Below are 23,929 nucleotides of genomic sequence, written 5' to 3'. Positions count from 1 at the left end.
AGTGATCCTGGATTCTGAACATGAAGAGTAACAGTATATAGCAATTTAAGAGTACGCGCTATGGAGCTAGACTGCTTGGGAACAAATCCCAGCTTCTCCGCTTACTACTCGAAGTTCGTTCATCTATAAAATGAGAACAATGACACGGATTTCACAGAGTTGCAGGATTTTAAAGCCCTTGGGACCCAGCCTGGCACACAAAACTCAATATATATTAGCTGTCGGGTTTCCAAAGAAATTCTCTGAAATGTTAGTTCTGCCATTGCTTTATTGAAGTGCAGGGAGGGCAACACCTGTTTGTCCACCTCCTGCTGCCGGCCCCACACAATTTCTCCTCTGGCATCAGCACAGCTCTCGGCAGCCGCAGCGAGTACTAACGTCCCTCCCCATAGCGAAATTTCAGATGGAAAAGCCCGCCAGGGTCCGGAGCCGGGAGGGGCGGAGCCAGAACACGCCCCATAGTCCTCCCAAGTCCCGCGCCTCCCATTTTTGATAAATCCGAGCCAAATCGGGTAAATTCTGAGGCTTCTAAAGTACAATGAAGACACCGGCAAAAAGCTCGCCGCTTCTCTACCTCCACAATTCTAAGACTACAGCAGTCCGCACCGGAGAGTCCCGCGGGGCCCGGCGGGGCGGGGCCTCCGGGAGGACCCGAGGCTGCTGGGGCCTGGCATGGGGCGGGGCCGGCGAAGCGCGAGGCCCCGAGGCTGAGGTGCGTGGCTGCCCAGGGAGTGCCGGACGCTGAGCTCAACACATGCCACTTGCTTCTTTAGTCCTCAGGCCCCACCAGTCTCATTCCCGGAGCTGCCACTGTCGTGACGCTCTTTCCTATCTCCCTGTCACTTTGATTATTCGATAGGAGGGAAAAATGGAACCTCTACGTCAGGCATCTCCTAGGCACCGGCCAATGAAACAGGCGGTGGAAGTGGGGTCCTTTGCTCGCGCCGAAATTCAAAGGTATAAATATTTCCGGCCCGGGTACCGAGCGCGGGGTCGGTGTCCTACGCGCTATGCTGGAGTTCTCTTGGTAGCGACCCAAGCCCGGCAAAGTGGGCCGGCTTTCTGCTCTTGTAACCAGGAGTAGCTTCTAGGGCGCCTCAAGCCCGGGCGGCCTGGCGCAGCGGTGAGGCGGTGCGTGCGCGCGGCTGGTTGGGCCTAGTCTGGGATTCCTTGGCTGGAGAGCAGGACAGGTGGTTTTTTTGCGGGGGCGGGGGGAGGAGAGGAGTTAGCATGAAGGGACCGCAAACTAAAATCAGTCCTAGGGGGTTTCCTGGCAGAATGGCTACTTCCTATCCAGCCTTGGCGTAGAGCGTACAAGCGTTGATAGAAACACCTGGTGGGGCGAGGAAACAGGCAGAGTGAAAACAAGCTGGAGAGTATTATGGGATTCATCTATTTAGTGAATATTTATGTCACTCCCCTTTCCTAGGGCCAGGGAGTCAGGCACTAATCGGGCACACGGCGGTGGACGTAGGCAAAGTTTCTACAGGAACTTGCATTACGATAGTCTGGATAGACGAATAAATAAATACTGTTTAGTGTCATCTTTAAGTACGATGAAGGAAAAAACAGTGAGGGGATGGGCACAGGTGCGTTTTTAAATAGGAAGTCAGGAAAGACCCCAGTAAGGTGACGTTTGAGCAAAGATTTGAATGTAGTAAGGAGAGCGAGTCATGTCAGTATTGCGGAGCAAGACATTATGGGCAAAGGGAGTGGGATATGAAATAATTAGTTTCTGTTAGAGTATGATAAAGATGGAAGGTAAGCCTAGAAAAGGAAGTCGTTGACTTCCAGGTTGAATTACTGGTTTAATTAACTTCCAGTTAATTAAGTTGGAGAAAGTGTCTTTACATCAGAGGAAGTAGTTCGGCAAGTGGCTTTATTTCTATTAAGCTATCATTCTTATTTTTTAGTCTTTTACATACATTATGATTACAGATTTCTGTCCCGCTTATGTATCTCTGTTTTGTACAGAGCTGCTTTGTGGCCTGTTTGATTACTAGCGGAAGTTTACCTGTCCAAGTCAGTAGTGAAAATGCATGTTAAGTCAATCATTCTTGAAGGATTTAAGTCCTATGCTCAGAGGACTGAAGTCAATGGTTTTGACCCCCTCTTCAATGCTATCACTGGTTTAAATGGTAGTGGGAAATCCAACATATTGGACTCCATCTGCTTTTTGCTGGGCATCTCCAACCTGTCTCAGGTAAACTTTCTGATTTACATGAATTATAAGTTTGGGGAATCTCAAGGGAATCCACATTGACCTTAGAGACTATTGCCAGTATTCTCTTCATTTGCATATTTGTTTATGTAAATTTTCTTACACCTCACCACAATCCTTTAGAGGTAAATATTGTTACTCCATTTTTCCGGTGAGGAAACAGAAACTTAGGGTTGCCTAAGGTTCATCCGTTTATGATGTTTGGAGCAACACTCAAACTCAGGCATTCTTTAAGGCAGTCTTCTTCCAGAGTCTGTATTCCTACCCACTCACCCTGCATTATAATGCCTTTCAGGATCTAAAGGAATTGGATGAACAGTGAAATTCTTAGATGCTGTCTTTCTAAATCTTTCCAATGAACTTCAGTTAAGAAATGAGTAGAAAACAATTCAGTGCAGGGGAGGAAAAGTCCTGTGGAGAAAGGCACTCATTTTAGGTGGTTTCCCATTTTCCTTGCTTTCCGTGGTTCTGAATGCAACTGTCTGTCCTTGGCTACTTAATGGATACTACATGGGTCGTTTTCCAATATCAAGAAACCCATTTTTAGTGCCATTTTGTGCAGTATGGAGTTTTGTAATTGATAAACTTTTCTTTTGTTTTAGGTTCGGGCTTCTAATTTACAAGATTTAGTTTACAAAAATGGGCAGGCTGGTATTACCAAAGCCTCAGTGTCAATCACATTTGATAATTCCGACAAAAAGCAAAGCCCTTTAGGATTTGAGGTTCATGATGAAATTACAGTAACAAGGCAGGTAAGTGGCTTCGAAATATTTGGATACCTAAGAACTTTGGTCTGAGGTGTTTTTTGGCGATATGGCTTTCCTGGAGAGAGAAAGTTTGTGAGCAAAATTGATCAAATATTGACTAGATTTAAGAATGTCTTCCTTATGTTAGAAATTTGATCATGCAAATTCCACCATTTACCAAGAAGATTGAAAGAGATCTGAAAAGCCATCGATCAGTATAGGTACTCAGCCATGCTTAAATCTTGAACCATATTTGTATCTTCTCTGTGCTGGAATACCTATACTTGGAATATTGGTACCTTCTGTGGTAATCTAGTCTGTTATTGGATGGGTCTAATTAAAAAGTTATTCCTATAAAATGAGCCAAAGTATTGTCATCAACTTTTACACATTAAATCTGGTTCTTTGAGAGCATCGAAAAGCAAATCTAATGTGTTCCATATTTTAATATTTAGGTTTAATATTTAGGTATTAATATTTAATATTTAAGCTAAATCTCTCTAGGTCTTTCAACTAATAATTGTTTCTATATCCTTCACTTGTCTAATCACACTGAATACAAATTTGCTGTAGTTTTTTATGCCTTTATTATTTTTAATGCATGGCACCTTAAATTGCATTTACTAGGTTTCGTCTCCTTAGGACAGGATTAAGCAGAATTGTCATTTCTTTCATTTTAAGTGCCCTTCTGTTTTCTCCTATAGGACATTGGAGAGTTCACAATACATTATGGATTCATATCCGATTTACTTAAAATCACCCTAATTTTTAAAATATATGTTATCAATTGTGTTACAGCCATTTCTGTATGTAAGCAGGTTTTTAAAACCAGTGCAGGACCATATGTTTGTCCCTTTGTCTTATAGTCATCCAGTGTTACTTTGTCAGTTTTATTTCTTAAAATTCTGTTAAGTCCTGTTTACTCTCCATTTTTGCATTATGTAACATACAAGTCCCCTTTCTATTTTCATAAAAATCTCTAGTTAAAAAAAGGCATTGACTAGATTAGGATAAAATCCTGTTGTGTGTCATTTAGCATCCATCAAATACCTTTTAGGAATTTTCAGTAAGTCTGCTACTAATCTACCTAAAATTCCTGTCCTCATGCAGTCCATATGCCTGTTTTTTCACTGAAATTTTGTCATAAGGACTTTGTTAAAATATTTATGTATATTAGGTCTGTTGTTCAAATATATTAATATATGATCAGCTTAATACTCCTGTCAAGAAAATAAATGAATTAACACTCATTCAGTATTTTATTAAATGTTTGCTGTGTGCTGGGCATTCTTGAAGGCACTGGGAAATACAGATAGAAGAAAGAGAAACATCTTTTTAAGGACCTCAAAATACTGTGGGTGAGATGATTATGCCCATTAAGTGACAATTGCTAGAGTATGAACAAGCTGGTGTCTGGTAGAAGTTGTTCTTTGAAGCTCTATGATTACTCTTTTGCTTTCAAGATTTCACAAGTCATGTCTTTATTAACCCCTTTTAGACTCTTGTCAAGGATTGTTATCAAATTGCTTGTCTTTCGGGCACCTGGGTGGGTCAGTGGGTTAAGTGTCTGACTCTTGATTTTGGCTCAGGTCTTGATCTTGGGATTGTGAAATCAAGCCCACTTGTGGGTCTCCACGCTGGGCGTGAAACCCGCTTAAGATTCTCTCTCTCCCTTTCTCTCTTAAAAGAACAAACAAAACCCCAACAAACAACAACAAAAAACCCAAAACAAAACTGCTTGTCTTTAGTTTTTAGTATCTCACCTCTGTTCTTTGGAGATTAAAAAGTGGAAGAAAGAGGGGTTAACCTCGGAGAGTGAAAATATTGCAGAAAGAGCGATCAGGGATACAATATGTTTTACACATACTTGGAAACATAAAGTCAAAAGTGATGTTAGAGTTCTAGTCCAGTGCAGGGGAGGTTAGGAGGATTGTGCATGGTTATATAACTAATTAGCAATAGTCTTTGGATTGAGTCAGGACAATTGACTTCTAATCTATATTCTTTTTGACTATCTCACACTTCCTCCATTATTTACTCAGGATTGGTTTTATTCAGTGTTAGTTGAACAGAACAAACAAGTGAAACATATTTGGGAATTCAAGATGTGTATGTTCATTTATATTTTTTAAAATACTTCCCTTTTAGGTGGTTATTGGTGGTAGAAATAAATATTTAATCAATGGAGTAAACGCAAACAACACCAGAGTACAAGATCTCTTCTGTTCTGTTGGCCTTAATGTTAACAACCCTCACTTTCTCATCATGCAGGTATTTTGTTTATGGTCTTTATATAATGGTTTTGACATCATTTATTTTTTAAGTTATTATAATAGGAGAAGTGCTTCTTTTTGGGTTTTCCATTTTTTGTTTTCTATTGTACTGGTATTTGGGTGCCTATTAAGAGTATAGGTTGGTTATATGTACGGATATGTTCTAACATACACATTTGAAGTTTGAAGAATGTCTACAAGTAATTTTCCTTGACTTATTTTGTTATTATAAGAATAATACATGGTCACTATAAAAATTTACAAAAATATATTGTCATAATGTATCCTTTTAAACTACTGGATTCAAGCATTTTATTATTTCAAATATATATAAAGTTTTAAGTAATTTTCTTCCTAGAGACTTATTCAAATGAAAATAAGTGCTAATATTATCTTGCCCTTATATTATCTCACTTGCCCCAACCATCTGTCCTCTTAGAAAGTCACAGCAAGGCCAATGGCAGGATTCTGATGCAACCAGAATAACATTTATTTTTACCACATCACAGCCTCAAAGCTGAAAATTTATTTCAAATAAATCTAAATCCTAAGTAATATGATGCTCTGAGTGTTGGGTAGTGGGGTTTTGTTTTGTTTTTTGGTACTGATATTCTGGTGTTGAAAGAAAAGATTTTACTATTTTATTTGAGGCCCAGAAGTGTGCAATATATTTTTAGAAATTATCTTGGAGCACAGCCATTAAAAGAAAAAAAAATCAAGAAGTGTTCAATAATATGCCAACATGTATATGTTTATATACTTGTTGGAGACTTCTATATCATTAATATTGTCTCAGAAATATGGTCTCAGTTAACTTTGTATTATTTAGTAACAGTATATCACTGGTAAGTGAAAAGGTAAATAGCAAAATTCTGGAATTGTAAGGTACCTTTGGTCTCAAATGTAATAAAAGAAAGATCTTTTCATGTAGGTAAAAGAACTCCCAAAAGATTTGTATATTAGGATGGAACAACTTCAGTGCAGATAAACATGTATGCCTTTAAAAGACTCTAATTTATCATTATAGTAACTGCCATTTTATTTTTCAGGGCCGAATTACGAAAGTATTGAATATGAAACCTCCAGAGGTAAGGATACTATTTACGGGCAGTAAAAATTATAATTGTAGATATTATTTTAATCTTTTAAATCAATTTTTTAAACATAATTTCTTCAATTAAAATCCTTGGAAACATTATTAAGAGTGATTAGTAAAGAAAGTCATTTTTTGTTTTTTACTATTTGGTACTATGTCACTCCACCTTTTTAAAGCTGTAAACATAACCCTTCTGAGCCTTTGTTTCCTCATCCGTAAATTAGAGTCGAAAGTCCTTACCTCAGGTCTTTTCTGAGGATTAAATGAGAAGGTGTAAGAAAAGGCACAGGATGTTGTTGAGCAAATTTTTTTTAATGGAGGTGTAAGTGACATTAGTTTCAAGTGTGCAGCATGGTGATTAAATATATGTAGACATTGCAAAATGATCCTTATAAGTCTAGTTAACATCCACCACCACAGTTAACAATTTTCTTTTTCTTATGATAACTTCAAGATTTACTCTCTTAGCAACTTTAAAATATATATAGTCACCATGCTGTACATTATATCCCCAGGACTTTTATAACTGGAAGGTTGTACCTTTGATCGCCTGTATCCATTTTGCCCCCCCACTAACCGCCGTCTCTGGCAACCACTAATATGTTCTCTATGAGCTCAGTTTTTTTTTTTTCTTCTCTTTAGATTCCATATACAAGTAAGATTATATGGTATTTATTTTTCTCTGTTTGACTTATTTCGCTTAGCATAATGCCCTCAAGTTCCATCCATGTTGTCACAAATGGCAAAATTGTATTTTTTTTAATTAACATATAATGTATTATTTGTTTCAGGGGTACAGGTCTGTGATTCATTAGTCTTAAACAATACACAGAGCTCACCACAACACATACCCTCCCAAATGTCCATCACCCAGCCACCCCATCCCTCTCACCCGCTTCCACTCCAGCAACCCTCAGTTTGTTTTCCTGAGATCAAGAGTCCGTTATGGTTTGTCTCCCTCTTTGGGTTCTTGTTCCATTTTACATAGCTGAATAATATTCCAGTGTGTGTGTGTGTGTGTGTGTATGTATGTGTATGTGCGTATGTGTATGTATATATATATCACTTTTTTTTTTTTTTAATCCATTCATCTGTCAGTGGACACTTAGATTGTTTCCATGTCTTGGTATCATAAATGAAGGTGCAGATACCTTTTCCAGTTAGTGTCTTTGTATTCTTTGGATAAATACCCAGAAGTGGAATTGCTGGATTATATATGGTAGTTTTACTTTTAATCTTTTTGAGGAAACTTCATAGTTTTCCGTAATGGCTGCACCCAATTTACATTCCTACCAATGGTATATAAGGTTTCCCTTTTCTCCATAGCATCACCAACACTTGTTATTTCTTGTCTTTGTGATAATAGCCGTTCTAACAGAAGGAGTAGCTCATGGTTTTAATTTGCATTTCCCAGATGATTAGTGTTGTTGAGTACCTTTAATAGATACATTAGCCATCTGTATGTCTTTTGTGAAAAAATGTTTGTTCCCATACACACGGTCCTATGTATTTGCATATTAACCCCTTAGCAGATTTATGACTAATAACTATTTTCTCCTGTTCCGTAGGTTGCCTTTTCATTTTGTTTGGGGTTTCCTTTGCTGTGCAGGTTTTCAGTTTGATATGATCCCATTTGTTTATTTTTGCCTTTGTTGCCTTTGCTTTTGGTGTTAAATCCAAAAAAATCCTATGACCAGTGTCAAGGAGCTTAAGCTCCTATGTTTTCTTCTAAGAGCTTTATGTGCCCAATATTAAAAGAAATTTGTATCAAGCAGCCTTTCTTAACCAGTGTTCCATGTCAGAATTAAGCCCTGCAGAAAAAGATTTGAGTGAAATTAATTGATTTCATACAGCGGGTTATTTAGGGTTTAATTTTTTTCTTGGAGCCGCCTTGAAAAGAGTTGGTATGATGGAATGAATGTTTCATATAAAAACAAAGGCTCTATAGTTATTCTTTTCTATTGAGAAGAACTAAGAAGAAAACTGATAATTGGTAACACCAGTCTGGTTTGAACATAGGTCATGCATATCTTCTTTAGATAACATCTTAAGGGAAACTTCTAATTTGAAACCTACCAAATACATAGAAATCAAAATGGTTTCGAGAGAAATAATTCTCTTGAGATAAGGATTGATGGTGAGTAGAAGCTTCTGAAAAAAGAGTGCTGGAGAAATTGTTCTACTTATAAAATCATAATTGATTAGTGTTTGCCTTTTTCAGAGTGCTTTTCACATGAATTACTTTGTGTAATTCTCAACAGTGTTGTGAGATATTAAGTACCCTTTGGATGAAGAAACTATGGCACAAAAAATTAAGTTACTTGCCGAAGTTCTTAAAGCATGTGCCATGGTTGGAATGCATGTGTTATGTCATGCTTCATCCCGTTGGCAAAAAAAAGACTGAAATCTCTTAGAACAATTTTATTTATTTTTTATTTATTTATTATTTTAAAGATTTTATTTATCTATTTGACAGAGATAGAGACAGCCAGCGAGAGAGGGAACACAAGCAGGGGGAGTGGGAGAGGAAGAAGCAGGCTCATAGCGGAGGAGCCTGATGTGGGGCTCGATCCCATAACACCGGGATCACGCCCTGAGCCGAAGGCAGACGCTTAACCGCTGTGCCACCCAGGCGCCCCTCTTGGAACAATTTTAATTAGAAACTTCTAAAGTGACAACTGAGTGTTGTTAGTCTTTACTTTTTTTAGACTTATATTTGAAGGAAAAGAGGAGGGAGAAATTATTGGCTTCAATTTTATTATTTTTAAGTTTTTATTTTTAGGTAATTTGTATACCCAACGTGGGGCTCGAACCCACAACCCCAAGATTGAGAGTCACATGCTCAGCTGACTAAGCCAACCACACACCCCTGGCTTCAATTTTAAAAAAGATTTACTCTGCAACCTCAGTGTAGCATGAAGTTTGATTTTAGGATTGGAGTAAAGGCCAGAAATGTTTCTTGAATGTTAGGGCGATGGGTAATACATGCATTTTTATGTACTTAACTTCTCTGATCCATTTGGGACATTATTTGGTAAGATGCTTAGTGAAGTTAAGTCCTTAAATTATATACTTGATGTAAACTCCAATGAAGTTCTTTTATCTTGCATTCTTAAAACATTAATATAATTCTTTTCAGATTTTGTCCATGATAGAAGAAGCAGCTGGAACCAGGATGTATGAATACAAAAAAATAGCTGCCCAGAAAACTATAGAAAAAAAAGAGGCTAAGTTGAAAGAAATTAAGACGGTAATTAAATTTATATAAAATGTTTTTAAAGATGAGAGTAATTTTATTTTCTCTCCTGTAAAGAGGAAATTCTCCCTCCGCAGTTTTCCTTAGATTTCATGCTTCTTTTCCTTTGTTTTTCTTTTTGTTTTTTTTTAATGGTACTTCATATACTGAAAAATTTGATTTTCCTTTATTTTCCAGATACTTGAAGAAGAGATTACTCCAACCATTCAAAAATTAAAAGAGGTATATACTATATAGAGGGTAGCCAGCTAGGACATCTCTCAAAGTTGGTGATGTATTCAAGATCATACAAATAGAAATGAAATGTTTACCACAACTCAGGAATTTTTCTGTGGAATGAGATAGGAGTTAAGAGTTAATACTTGATAATCAGCCTTCTGCTCGTAGAGGATGTGTTCTTCATATCTATTAATCATAATGATTTTGGAAATTTCTCTTCATAATCTCAGAAAATGATATGCCAGATTGTAATACTTTGTTGAAGTCTAGATTTTCCTGGATAATTAGAATTGAGTGGAACATTTCTTGAAGATATTGCAGTCCTAGTAACCCTGTTGGTAGAGCGAATAACTTCTAGGATAATAGGGGCTATCACTGTAATTACTGCTGTCAAGACGATTGGTAAGTGAAGGGTACTGAAACAGATGTCCAGATTTTTTCTATAATCTTTGTAGTTTCTGACATCATCAATGTTTCAGTGGAAAAAATGCACTTAGAGCACACTGACTTTAAAGTTATGCATTTAGGAATTCTTAAATGCTCATTAAAATTTGATACTTCTCCAAGTTGTCTTCTGAATCCATACAGTAGTGTGGATGTTATTGGGAAAACTGAAATGATCTTGAAGGTATCCCGTTTATGTGAACGGTTAGTAGAAAACACTAGATCATGAGTTAAACCTAGGTTTTTACCTGATTTTGCTAAATTCTTTCTAAATCTGACACCATTGGAGAGGTTATTTAACCACACTGGATTCATTTCTTCACCTGCAAGTTGGAGGTTTTAATTATTCTGTCTGCCCTCTCAGATCCTTACTGGAATCAAGTTTAGTAATGTATGAGCCTATGTTTGTAAATAGTTACGTGATTGAATGTTGGGTAGGCATCTTGGTAATACTACAAAATACATGTAATAGTGTATCATTGGTGGTTGTATAAATCGTATTTATAGACTACTTACTACCCCCAGTTGATGAACCTTATAGCTATATTTCTTGTTAATCCCAACTGCCTGGTTATATATTAGATGAAATCGCCACATGGGATTCACTGGAGGTGGTATAACGCCATCTGAAAAGCCAGAGGTCTAATGTTAAGATTTCTATAATCCATGATCACTAATCTAAGACAAAATCTATTTTGTGATGGGAAATTTTATACATGTTGCTATAGTTTGAGTCTTTCTAAATTTGTTGAAAAATACGGAGTTATACTTTATCGGTGATTTCTTTTCCAGGAAAGATCTTCCTACTTGGAATACCAAAAAGTAATGAGGGAAATAGAACATTTGAGTCGTTTATATATTGCCTATCAGTTTTTGCTGGCTGAAGATACGAAAGACCGCTCAGCTGAGGAGTTAAAAGAAATGCAAGATAAAGTTGTAAAGCTTCAAGAAAAATTGTCTGAGAATGATAAAAAAATAAAAGCACTTAATCATGAAATAGAAGAGTTGGAAAAAGGAAAAGATAAGGTCAGACATATACGTAAGAATAGATAATATACTGTGAAAAAATTATATACAATAACTAATATTCACTGGACATAGTCTTCCATGTTGATTTGTTAATCTTAATGTATGATAATAGCTTATAAAAAGTAAATCTTCTAGAAGTCATAAGAGGAAATGATGATATGAGTAAAAAATAAGTACTTTGATTGAATTGGGTGCATTCGATTATAGGAACTTGGAGGTATACTCCGATCTTTAGAAGACGCTCTTGCAGAAGCTCAGCGAGTTAATACTAAATCTCAAAGTGCCTTTGATCTCAAGAAGAAAAACCTGGCAAGTGAAGAAAACAAACGCAAAGAGCTAGAAAAAAATATGATTGAGGTAAGTAAATACAAAATTCAGTTTAATTCCACTAGTGTACATTTGTCTGTTACATTAATATTTATTGAGTGTGTGCTATGGACCAAGTACAGTTGTTTTAGGCTAGGAATATAGCAGTGGACAAAATGATAAATATGGACGAATGCCTTTTGGGCTTTCCTTCCAATGAGGAAAATGATGATAAAATAGGTGAAATATATAGCATATTATATAGTGATAACTGATTTGGAGAAAAAGCTGAGGGAGGTTTTAGGAATATAAGGAGGTAGGTACAGTTTGGGATTTTAAATTGGGTAACCACTGGAGGTCTCATTGAGAGGGTGATATTTCATTAATAAGACTTGATGGAAGTCAGAGAACCATGAAAATAAATTGGCTGTGGGGGAAGATGTACCAGGCAAACAGCAATTGTCCCAGGTACCTAAGGTATTGGAAATGCAAGGAGACCAGTGTGGCTGGTTAGCACTAAGTAGTAGGAATGCAGAAAGGTGAAAGGGGTGGGATCAGGGATCAACGTGATTTTATAAGACATGTGAAGGACTTAACCTTTATTCTGAGTGACATGGAAGTTAGTGGAGTTGGTTGCGCAGAGAGAGAAACAACATTTCATATATATATATACGTATGTGTATATATATGTATGTATATATCTGTATGTGTATATATGTATATATATGTGAACATTTTGTATGTATATATATGAAAAAAAATTTTTTTTACGATTTTATTTATTTGATGGAGAAGCAGGCTCCTTGCTGAGCCGAGAGCCCAGTACAGGGCTTGATCCCAAAACAGGGCTTGATCCAGGACTCTGGGATCATGACCTGAGCCTAAGGCAGTTATTTAACCAATAAGCCACCCAGGTGCCCCCATTTTTTTACATTTTAATAGTACTTTTTTGGTGTTTAGAGAATAACCTAAAGAAAAAGGGAAGAAGCAGGTAATTCAGGTAGTGGATGCCAGTCCGAATAATAGCTCTTGGATAAATGGGTGTATTGCGAGAAGTAGGATTTTATGAGTATTTTAAGGGTAGGTCCAATAGGGTAGACCTGACAGATTGGTTGTTGAATGTGAAAGAAGGGACTGAAGGATACTCCAGATTTTTGTCTTTGACAATTGGAAATATTGTTACCATTAGACTAGTAGAGAATAGAAAAAAGTATAGTGTGAACATAATAGGCTTGAGGTGCCTGCTAGACATCTAAGTAGAGGTGTTGATTAGGTAGTTGAATATAAGAGTACTGAATCCAGTCGAGATAGACAAATCAAAACACAAAATGTTGGCATGCCCCAGGGCTAGTGCTCAGACTTATATGCACTCATTTCTTAGGTAATCCCATCCAGCCTGGTAGCCCTAAAACACCATCTGCAGGGTGATGTTCAGATCTATAATTAACTTGACTCCTTCCCTGAATTCTAGATTTATTTGTCCAGCTATTGGATTGACGTTTTTACATAGATTATTAACAAAAAGTCTAAAACTTAATGTATCCAAAATAGAACTCTTAATTTTTCTCTACCTACCCAAACGTCTTTGAGTTGCTGAATTTTCTCCATGTTAGAAAATGGCACCACTGTTAACCTAATTGTTAGTTCAGAAATCCTGGAGTCCTCCTGCATTCCACCTTTTTTTTCAAACTCCATATCTAATCCATCACACATTCTCTTGATTTTAAAAGTACATCCTGAATACAGCCACTTTTCATCACCTCCATCACTGCTAACCTGCAGGCCATCACTGCCCATGAGGGATGCTGTAATAGTGTCCTTATCAGTTGCCCTGCTTTTACTCTTGCTGCTCTACAGTCTGCTCTTTACAGAAGCTAAAATATAAATTGGATCACATCACCCTTGTGCTTAAAATTCTTTAATGGTTTCAAAGTCATATGTGTAATTAAATCCAGCCTTTACTGTGGTCTATAAGACCTAGGACACCTGGCTCCTTTCCACTTGTTCACTGTGTTCCAACCACAGTTCCTTGAACACCCAAGCATATTCTGCAGAGCTTGTCTAGTATGTGTTCCCCTAGTATCAGCATGGTTACTCCTTTTATTTCATGTAGGTTTCTGCTCAAAGTGTCATCACAAAAAGGCCTTCCCTCATTGTTCTCCTTAAAATAGTAGTTCCCATCACGTTCTGTGCTGGTATCTTAGTGTATATGATGTTACAGTGCATATAACATAAAAGACGTTAAGTATTAGTAATTGCTGTTCCCACAGGTATTTAATATTTAAGTTTTATGGCCTTTGATAGTTTATAAATTTTCACGTACACGCTCTTAATCCTACAATCTCTACTCTGAAGTTTAGGGTAGAATGGTTATTACTTCCATTTTAAAGCTCTGGAAAGTGATTTTTAGTTTCTTCAAATGGTTGGTTTGCACTATAATATTTTAGCTAATTTATAGATTAGACTATAACATATGGAATGAAAGTATTTCTGGTAGTATAAGGGCACATATATCTTAAAAACAGGGTGAATTTAAAAATGGAAATAAAGTATTTAAAGTTATGATGGTTAAATTATCTTCCTTTTAACCATGCCCACTTCAAAATGCTATGAAATTTGATGACCGAAGGGTATAGGTATATAAGAAAAAAATGGATGTCTTTCCTAAAACATATTTTCCAATCTGAAACTCTTCCTGAAGGATTCTAGAACTTTAGCGGCAAAGGAAAAAGAGGTTAAAAAGATAACAGATGGGCTGAACGCCCTTCAAGAAGCAAGTAATAAAGACGCTGAAGCTTTGGCAGCTGCCCAGCAGCACTTCAATGCTGTTTCCGCTGGGCTGTCTAGTAATGAAGACGGAGCAGAAGCAACCCTTGCCGGTCAAATGATGGCCTGTAAAAATGACATAAGTAAAGCTCAGACAGAAGCCAAACAGGTAAATACAGACATTAACGATTGTGGGATTGCTTTTTTTTTTTTTTTTTTTTTTTTTTTAAAGAAGCTCCTTCACATTATGCTTTGGCAGTTGTTATAAAACGTTGACAAGAATCAGATCAATGTCAAGGTATTTGTTATTTTGCCACCCTATAGCACCTAAGACAATGAAATTCAAATATGTTAACTGCTAAATATTGATGACGATAGTTACGATGCTATAAAACATTAAATAGCTTTCGTAGGTTAGTTGAAAATGTAAATGCAATAAATGCTTTTTTCTGTTTGTAGTATTGTATAGAATATTTGAGGTTAATTTCTTCTCCTTTTTTTTTTGTTTTTTGTTTTTGTTAGCAATGTAAAGTTGCAGTCTTAAGCTTTAACAGGAAAAGAAACATCCTGTCTATTTCTGTGCCCACTGCACTTAGTCCTTACCTTTCGTCCTTGGGAGTACCTCTGCCTCCCTCTTACCCCCATTCTAGTCTTCCGTTTTCCTACACTGATTTCATCATCTTCAAGGCTTGTCAGTCAAGGCTTTCAAATTTGTTTAGATAGTTGTTCAGCTTTGAAAGTCCTATGGATGCAAGAGTTTCGAGGGCAGAAAGAAAAAATATATACATTTTTTCATGCATTTAAAAATTTTTTTAGAGGAGAACTCTTTAAAAATACATATAGATGGTTGTGTTTGTGTTGACATTAATCCTGTTCAACATTTTCTGTTACACATTTGCAACTTTTCAAAGATGACGGTCACAAAAAATCTGTAAGAAATCAATAGCAGAAAAACTTCAGGTCCTCTCAGTTTTTCTGTTAACTTACTGTATATTGGGAAAAGTCCACCATTATTCAGTTTTAGATGGAGGTGATATCCAGCCATATCTCAGAATACTGGTTCATGCTTTTAAGGAATAGTGTACTCAGTTATATAAAATAGCATTTGAATATCAGACTCTTAGCACTGATATTTCTCTTGTCAGTTTAGTTTCCCATTCCAGTGTAATTTTCTTATTGCTCAATACAGTTTCTCCACTGTTAATTGAACAACATTCACAAATACAGAGATACAAATGTGCATACCTAAGTGGAAAGGAAGAGAACTAGAGTTCTGATTACTAGCTTTCTGTTGTGTTTTTAATTTAACCAACTAATGGCAGTTATTCTTAGATATAATTTTTTGAACTCAGTAATGTCATCTTTTATAAATATTAAAAAATATGGACTTAAATTATAAGCTATTTGACGATTTATGTTAAGCATATATTATTTAGACTCTGAGTAGTTTTCTGAGGAGAAAATACTTGGAAATGATTCATCTCTTGACATATTAATGCAAGTGACCTAACAGTTACATTTTCAAAGCTGATGTTTCTTAAACCCCAGTCTGCATCTGTGGCCATTGAATCATTAGCACTGTCTGCCCACATAGTCTATTAAATTTTCAATAACAGGCTCAGATGAAGTTGAAACATGCCCAGCAAGAATTAAAGACTAAACAGGCCGAAGTTAAGAAGATGGATAATGGCTATAGGAAGGATCAAGAAGCTTTAGAGGCTGTGAAGAAACTTAAAGAAAAACTTGAAGCCGAAATGAAAAAGCTAAATTATGAAGGTATGCATTTAAACACTTGATATTAAATCATTAGGAGGTAGTGATTGTCGATAGAAACTAAGTAAAGGAAATAGCAAGAAGGAATTTTTTTTTACTCTATTAATGGGTGTTAGTGTAAGAAATGTTTATAAATACAGTTGATACCTGAACATAAGCTTGAACTGGATGTGTCTGCTTACTTGAGGCTTTTTTTGTTTTGATAAATACTGTTTAGTACTGTAAATGTATTTTTCTTAGGATTTTCTTTAGCTTATTTAATTGTAAGAACACAATACGTAATATAGAAAACATATAAAATATGTGTTAACCATTTATCTTCTCCATAAAGCTTGTCAACATTTGGCAATTAAATTTGAGGGTCCAAAGTTAAACACAGATTTAGGGGTGTCTGCTTCAGTGGGTAGAGCATACAAACTCTTGATCTCAGGGTCATGAGTTCACACCCTATGCTGGGCATGGAGGTTACTTAAAAAATAAAAAAGTTAATCACGGATTTAGAACTGTGTGGGGAAGGGTGTCAGTGCCTCAACCTCCCCCCACCCAAACCATTGTTTAAGGGTCAATGAAGTATAAAACAGCTGTTTTTTTTTTTAATCCCACTATAGTTAACATAGTGTTATTTAGTTCCAGTGTAGTGATTCAACAATTCTATACATTACTCAGTGCTCATCATGATAAGTGGACTTTTAATCCACTTTACCTGTTTCATTTCACCCATCCCCCACCACGTCCCTCATCAATTTGTTAACTATAATTAAGAGGGGTTTTTTGGTTTGTCTCTTTTTTTTTCTTTATATGTTTCTTTTGTTTCTTGTAATTCCATGAGTGAAATCATATGGTAATTGTCTTTTTCTAACTTATTTCACTTGGCATTATACTCACTCGATCCATCTACATTGCAAATGGCAAGATTTCATTCCTTTTTGTGGCCGAGTAATATTCCATTGTATATCTGTACCACATTTTTATCCATTCATCTACTAATAAGACACATGGGCTGCTTCCGTAATTTGGCTATTGCAAATAATGTTGCAATAAACATAGGGGTGTATTTTTTTTTTTTTCCAAATTGTGTTTTCGTTTTCTGTGGGTAAAAATACCCAGTATTGGAATTACTGGATTGTACGGTAATTGTGTTTTTAATTTTTTGAGGAAACTCCATATTGTTTTCCACAGTGGCTGCATCAGTTCGCATTGCCACCAGCAGTGCACAAGGGTTCCTTTTTCTCCACACCCTTGCCAACACTTGTCTCTTGTGTTTTTTGATTATAGCTATTTTGACAGGTGTGAAGTAATATCTCATTGTGGTTTGGATTTGCATTTCCCTGGTGATTAGTGATGTTGAGCATCTTTTCATGTGTCTGTTGGCTATCTCTGTCTTTTCAGAAATGTCTGTTCATGTCTTTGGCCCATTTTTAATTAGATTATTTGTTTTTTTAGTGTTGACTTGTATAAGTTCTTTGATATTTTGGATGCTAACCCTTAACAGATACGTCATTTGCAAATATCTTCTCCCATTCTAAAGGTTGTCTTAATTTAGTTGGTTGTTTTCTTTGCTGTGCAAAAGCTTTTGATTTTGATGTAGTCCCAGTAGTTTATTTTGCTTTTGTTTCTCATGCCTCAGGAGACCTATCTAGAAAAATGTTGGTATAGCGGATATCAGAGAAATTATTGCCTTTCCTTTCTTCTGGGATTTTCATGGTTTTAAGTCTCACATTTAGGTCCTTAATTCATTTTGAGTTTATTTTTGTATATGGTATAAGAAAGTGTCCAGTTTCATTCTTTTGCATATAGCTGTCCAGTTTCCCAAAACCATTTGTTGAAGAGACTTTTTCCCATTGTATATTCTTTTCTGCTTTGTCAAAGATTAATTGACCATATAATCATGGATCTATTTTGGGGCGCTCTCTTCCATTGATCCGTGTGTCTACTTTTGTGCCTGTACTATACTGTTTTGATTACTGCAACTTAATAGTATATCTTGAAATATAGGATTTGTTCTTTTTTAAGATTGCTTTGGATCTTCAGGGTCTTTTGTGGTTCCATGCAGATTTTGGGATTGTTTGTTGTAGCTCTGAAAAATGAGACTGGTATTTTGATAGAGATTGCATTAAATCTGTAGATTGTTTTGGGTAATATGGAGAGTTTAACACTATTTGTTCTTCTAGTCCATGAACCTGGACTATCTTCCCGTTTGTTTATGTTATCTACGATTTTATTCATCAGTATTCATAGTTTTCACAGTGCAGGTCTCTTACCCCCTTGGTGAAGTTTATTTCTAGGTATGTTATTATTTTTGGTGCAACTGTAAATGGGAATATTTTCTTAATTTTTCTTTCTGCTGTTTCAATATTGGTGTATAGATCTTTCTGCTGTTTGATTATTGGTGCGTAGAAGGCAACAAGTTTCTGTACGTTGATTTTGTATCCTGCAACTTTACTGAATTCATTTATCAGTTCTAGCAGTTTTTTGGTGGATCTTTCGATTTTTCTATATTTAGTATCATGTTATCTGGAAATTGTGAGAGTTTTACTTCTTCCTTACCAATTTGGATGCCTTTTATTTCTTTTTGTTGGCTGATTTTTGTGGTTAGGACTTTAGTATGTTGCATACAAGTGGTGAGAGTGGGCATCCTTGTCTTCTTGTTCCTGATCTTAGGGGGAAAGCTCTGTTTTTCCCCATTGAGTATGTTGTTAGCTGGGGGTTATTCATATAGGGCCTATTATGTTGAGGTATGTGTCCTCTAAACCTAGTTTGTTGAGGGCTGTTATCATGAATGGATGTCGTACTTTGTCAAATGTTTTTTCTTAATCTATTGATATGATTGTATGGTTTTTATCCCTTATTTTGTTGATGTTGACTGCTTTGCAAATATTTAACCACCTTTGCAACCTAGGAATAAATCACACCTGATTGTGGTGAATGGTTTCTTGTAATGTATTGTTGGATTTGGTTTGCTAATATTATTTTGATGATTTTTGCATTTATATTCATCAGAGATACTGCCTTTAGTTCTCTTTTTTTTTAGTGTCTATATCTGGTTTTTTATCAGGGTAATGCTAGCTTCATAGAATGAATTTGCAAGTTTTCCTTTCTTTTCTATTTTTTGAGATAGTTTGAGAAGAATAGGTATTAGCTGTTCTTTAAATGTTTGGTAGAATTTGCCTGTGAAACTGTCTGGTTCTGGACTTTGGGTTTTGGGGAGTTTTTATATTACTGATTCAGTTTCATTTCTGGTTGTCAGTCTGTTAAACTGAAGCAAAATTTTTGTTAGGTTATATGTGTCTATGAATTTATCCATTCTAGGTTGTCCAATTTGTTGATATATATTTCTTCATAATATTCTGTTACAGTTGTTTGTATTTCTGTGGTGTTGGTTGTTATTTCTTCTCATTTCTGATTTCATTTATTGAGTTCTCTTTATTTTTTTTGCCGAGTCTAGCTAAAGGTTTATCAATTTTGTTGATCTTTTCAGAAAACCAACTCCATGATTGTTTGTGCACGAACATAACGTAATAAAAAAAATTTAAAAAAAACCTCCTAGTTTCTTTTATTCTTTTAGTTATTTCATTTATTTCTACTCTACTCTATAGAGTAGATTCTTTCTTTCTGCTGGTTTTGGGTTTTGTTTGTTCTTTTTCTAGCTTCTTTAGGTATAACGTTAGGATGTTTGAGGTATTTCTTGCTTCTTGAGGCAGGCCCGTATTGCTGTAAACTTCCCTCTTAGAACAGCTTGCTGCATCCCAAAGATTTTGGACCGCTGTGTTTTCATTTTCGTCTCCATGTATTTATTTCTGTTTTTTTTCTTGGTTGACACATTCATTCTTTAGTAGCATGTTTTTATCCTTCATGTGTTTGTGCTCTTTGCAGACTTTTTCTTGTAGTTAATTTCTTAGCATTGTGGTTAGAAAAGACGCATGGTATGAATTTGTTGAGACTTATTTTGTGGCCTAATACGTGATCTATTCTGTAAAATGTTCCATGTGCACTTGAAAAGAATGATGGCCTTGCTGGATAGAATACTCTTGGCTATAGGTTTTGTTTCTTTCAGCGCTTGAATATAGCATGCCATTCCCTTCTGGCTTACAAGGTTTGCACTGAAAAATCAACTGATAGCCCATGGAGTTTCCCTTGCTTACAAGTGTTTTCTCTTGATGCTTTTAAAATTCTCTGTTTAGGGGTGCCTGGGTGGCTCACTTGGTTGGATGTCTGCCTTCGGCTCAGGTTATGGTCCCAGAGCCCTGGGATTGAGCCCCGAGTCAGGCTTCCTGCTCAGCAGGAAGCTTGCTTCTCCCTCTCCCTCTGCCTGGTGCTCCCCTTGCTTGTGTTCACTTTCACTCTCTCTCTCTGTCAAATAAATAAAAATTAAATAAAATAATATCCTCTCTTTATTACTACTTTTTGCCATTTTAATTACTATGTGTCTTGGTTTGGACCCTCTTGGGTTAATTTTCTTGGGCTATCTGCCTCCTGGATTTAGATTTGTTTCCTTCCCTAGATTCAAGAAGTTTTCAGCTGTTATTTCTTCACATTTTCTGGCCACCTTTCTCTCTCTTCTTCTGGAATCTCTGTAATGGGAAAGTTATTACACTTATTGGTAGTGCTGAGTTGCCTAAGTCTGTTTTCATTTTTTGTTATTTTTTCTATCACCTGTTCAGCTTGATTGCCTTCACTCTGTCCTCTAGGTTGCTGGTCCGTTCTTCTGCTGCCTCTAGTTTACTGTTTGTTCCATCTTGTGTATTTTTAATTTCAGTTACTGAATTCTTCATCTCTGATTGGTTCTTATGTTTTCTGTCTCTTTGCTAAGGGTCTTACTGAAGTTCACTCTTTTCCAAGTCCGGTGAGTGTCTTTATGAGCATTACTTTAAATTCTTTATCAGGCACATTACTCCTCTGTTTCATTTAGCTCTCTTGCTGTGATGTGGTCCTCTTCTTTCCTTTGGGATATATCCCTGTGTCTCCTCATTTTGTCTGTCTGTTTCTTCGTGTTAGGAACATTAGCTACGCCTCCTGCTCGTGAAGGTAATGGCCTTATGAAGAAGAGTTCCCGTAGTGCCCTGCAGGGCAGTGTCCCCTGTTCTCCAGAACCTGATGTTTTAGTGGTATCTCCTGTGTGATGCGTGTACCCTGCTGCTGTGGCTGAGCCGCTTTTGCCTTCAGTCTAGTCGCCTGGAATGTCCCTCTTTGCCTCTCATGGACAGGGTTTGGGCCCTGTGTTGTTAGTGGGCCAGTCTGGGGCTGCCTCGGGCTTGAGTTGAGTCACCAGGTGTTTGCCAGAGATGCGGTAGCACAGAACTGCTTGTTGTTTTCCCCTGAGAAACTCCTTGGTGGATGAGGCCTACAGTCAGACCAGATATCCGACCCCAGCCTATTGCCGAGGCCACAGTAGGACTGGTATATATAGTTATCTTCCCCTCTCTGCAGTGAGTTATTTTAGAGGGGTGCTGGTCCCTGTCGGGGCTGCTTGTACCCTGCCTGGCTTGTGGTACTGCTTTGGATGGGCTCTGACCCGGGGTGTATTGGAGGGGTAGGTCCACAGGAGAAAGAGTAGGGCAGCAGTTTTATCAAGGTTTGCACAGGGCTGTTGTGGGAAGGGACATGTCTGCAAAACTTGGGTGAGATGCACTGTTAGCAAGCTAGGTGGAGAGTTGTGCTGGTTCCTGCAAGTGTCTGTGTGTCTAGGATGGGGGGCAGAGGAGGGAAATAGTGCCTGCCAGCTCTTTTGTTCCCGGAGAAGTCTCCCAAGGATCCCTGCCCCTCCAGCACATGCTCTGAGATTGGTAAACAAATCTCCCACCAGAATATTCCGGGCAGTTTTTCAAACTGCTGCCTTTATGCTGTGTCTCTGTGGGGCTGTTTGTCGTGCTGTCTCTTTAAGGACAGGAAGTCTGTTTCCTCTCACCCTCTTGGCTCTCTTAGTGCTGAGCCTGCTGAGTTTTAAAGTTCAAGTGTTAGGCCCTGCAGGTATTAGAACTTGTGAAATTATTACCCTCTGGTTTTCGAAGGCAAATGGTTTTTTTGTTTTGTTTGTTTGTTTTTTAAGATTTTATTTATTTATTTGAGAAAGTGAGTGAGAGAGAGCACAAGCAGGCAGAGGGAGAAGCAGACTCTCTGCTGACCAGGAAGCCCGATGTGGGGCTCGATCCCAGAATCCTAGGATCATGACCTGAGCTGAAGGCAGATGCCTGACTGCCTGAGAGTCACCCAGGCGCCCCTGAATGGGGATTTGTCTTCCCCTTGCGGTTCCCTGTGCTTGGGGTGCCCGGTGTGACTGACAGTCCATTTCTCTTCCATTATCTATGCCCTCGGTGTCCTTCCCTCCCATTGACAATCCCGTGAGTCTGCTTGGCTCCTGGTGTGTATCTGCCCTTCCTCCCCTCTTTCATGTGGTGTTTTCTCTACATTTAGCTGTGGAGAGTCTGTTCTGCTGGTCTTTGGGCCATTTTCTGGGTTATTTACACTGATGTAGGTGTTATCTAGTTGAATCCATGGGACGTGGTGAGGTTAAGATTCTCCTACTTTACCATCTTCCTAGCTCTTTGAATATTTGAAAACTCACTACTGACAGTTTCCTGCTGCGGTCACCAAAGTGCCACTTGAAAACTCCTAAAATGTCATTTGTATATTTCCACATTCATATTCAATTCATATATTGTTTCTGGAATGAAAATTTTTTTTTATTTTAATGTTTTTTTTATTATGTTAGTCACCATACAGTACATCCCTGGTTTCTGATGTAAAGTTCGATGATTCATTAGTTGCGTATAACAACCAGTGCACCATGCAATACGTGCCCTCCTTACTACCCATCACCAGTCTATCCCATTCCCCCACCCCCCTCCCCTCTGAAGCCCTCAGTTCGTTTCTCAGAGTCCATAATCTCTCATGCTTCATTCCCCCTTCTGATTACCCCCCCTTTCTTTATCCCTTTCTTCCCCTACCGATCTTCCTAGTTCTTATGTTCCATAAGATGAGAGAAATCATATGATAATTGTCTTTCTCTGCTTGACTTATTTCACTTAGCATTATCTCCTCCAGTGCCGTCCATGTTGCAGCAAATGTTGAAAACTCGTTCTTTCTGATAGCTGAGTAATATTCCATTGTATATATGGACCACAACTTCTTTTTTTTTTTTTTTAGACTTTTTTTTTCTTTTTTTTATTTGACAGAGATAGAGACAGCCAGCGAGAGAGGGAACACAGGCAGGGGGAGTGGGAGAGGAAGAAGCAGGCTCATAGCGGAGGAGCCTGATGTGGGGCTCGATCCCATAATGCCGGGATCACGCTCTGAGCCAAAGGCAGACGCTTAACCACTGTGCCACCCAGGCGCCCCTGGACCACAACTTCTTAATCCAGTCATCTGTTGAAGGGCATCTCAGCTCCTTCCACGATTTAGCTATTGTGGACTATGCTGCTATGAACATTGGGGTGCATATGGCCCTTCTCTTCACTACGTCTGTATCTTTGGGGTAAATACCCAGTAGTGCAATTGCTGGATCATAGGGTAGCTCAATTTTTAACTTTTTAAGGAACCTCCACACTTTTCCAGAGTGGCTGTACCAACTTGCATTCTCACCAACAATGTAGGAGGGATCCCCTTTCTCCACATCCTCTCCAACAATTGTTGATTCTTGCCTTGTCTATTTTTGCCATTCTAACTGGCGTAAGGTGGTATCTTAGTGTGGTTTTGATTTGAATTTCCCTGATGGCTAATGATTTTGAACATTTTTTCATGTGTCTGTTAGCCATTCGTATGTCATCATTGGAAAAGTGTCTGTTCATATCTTCTGCCCATTTT

At 37.5% G+C, this 23,929-nt stretch overlaps 1 protein-coding gene across 1 annotated transcript in view; it reads left to right on the top strand.

The window, feature by feature from the left end:
* The first annotated feature begins 952 nt into the window (after positions 1-952).
* The window catches only part of SMC2 (structural maintenance of chromosomes 2), a 68,208-nt gene continuing 45,231 nt past the window's right edge, over positions 953-23,929 (top strand). The window contains exons 1-11 of the mRNA XM_045780351.2: positions 953-1,123; positions 1,975-2,203; positions 2,824-2,973; positions 5,116-5,238; positions 6,290-6,328; positions 9,476-9,586; positions 9,770-9,814; positions 11,048-11,281; positions 11,492-11,641; positions 14,292-14,525; positions 15,973-16,132. Coding sequence (XP_045636307.2) covers positions 2,036-2,203; positions 2,824-2,973; positions 5,116-5,238; positions 6,290-6,328; positions 9,476-9,586; positions 9,770-9,814; positions 11,048-11,281; positions 11,492-11,641; positions 14,292-14,525; positions 15,973-16,132 — 1,414 coding nt within the window. The 5' untranslated portion in view covers positions 953-1,123; positions 1,975-2,035. The remainder of the gene's footprint in view (positions 1,124-1,974; positions 2,204-2,823; positions 2,974-5,115; positions 5,239-6,289; positions 6,329-9,475; positions 9,587-9,769; positions 9,815-11,047; positions 11,282-11,491; positions 11,642-14,291; positions 14,526-15,972; positions 16,133-23,929) is intronic.

Source organism: Ursus americanus, chromosome 18 (assembly GCF_024610735.1).
Source record: "Ursus americanus isolate L20-20 chromosome 18, mUrsAme1.1.p, whole genome shotgun sequence".
Lineage (NCBI taxonomy): Eukaryota > Metazoa > Chordata > Mammalia > Carnivora > Ursidae > Ursus > Ursus americanus.
Note: the sequence above shows the minus strand (reverse complement) of the source record. Positions and strands in the feature narration are given on the sequence as shown.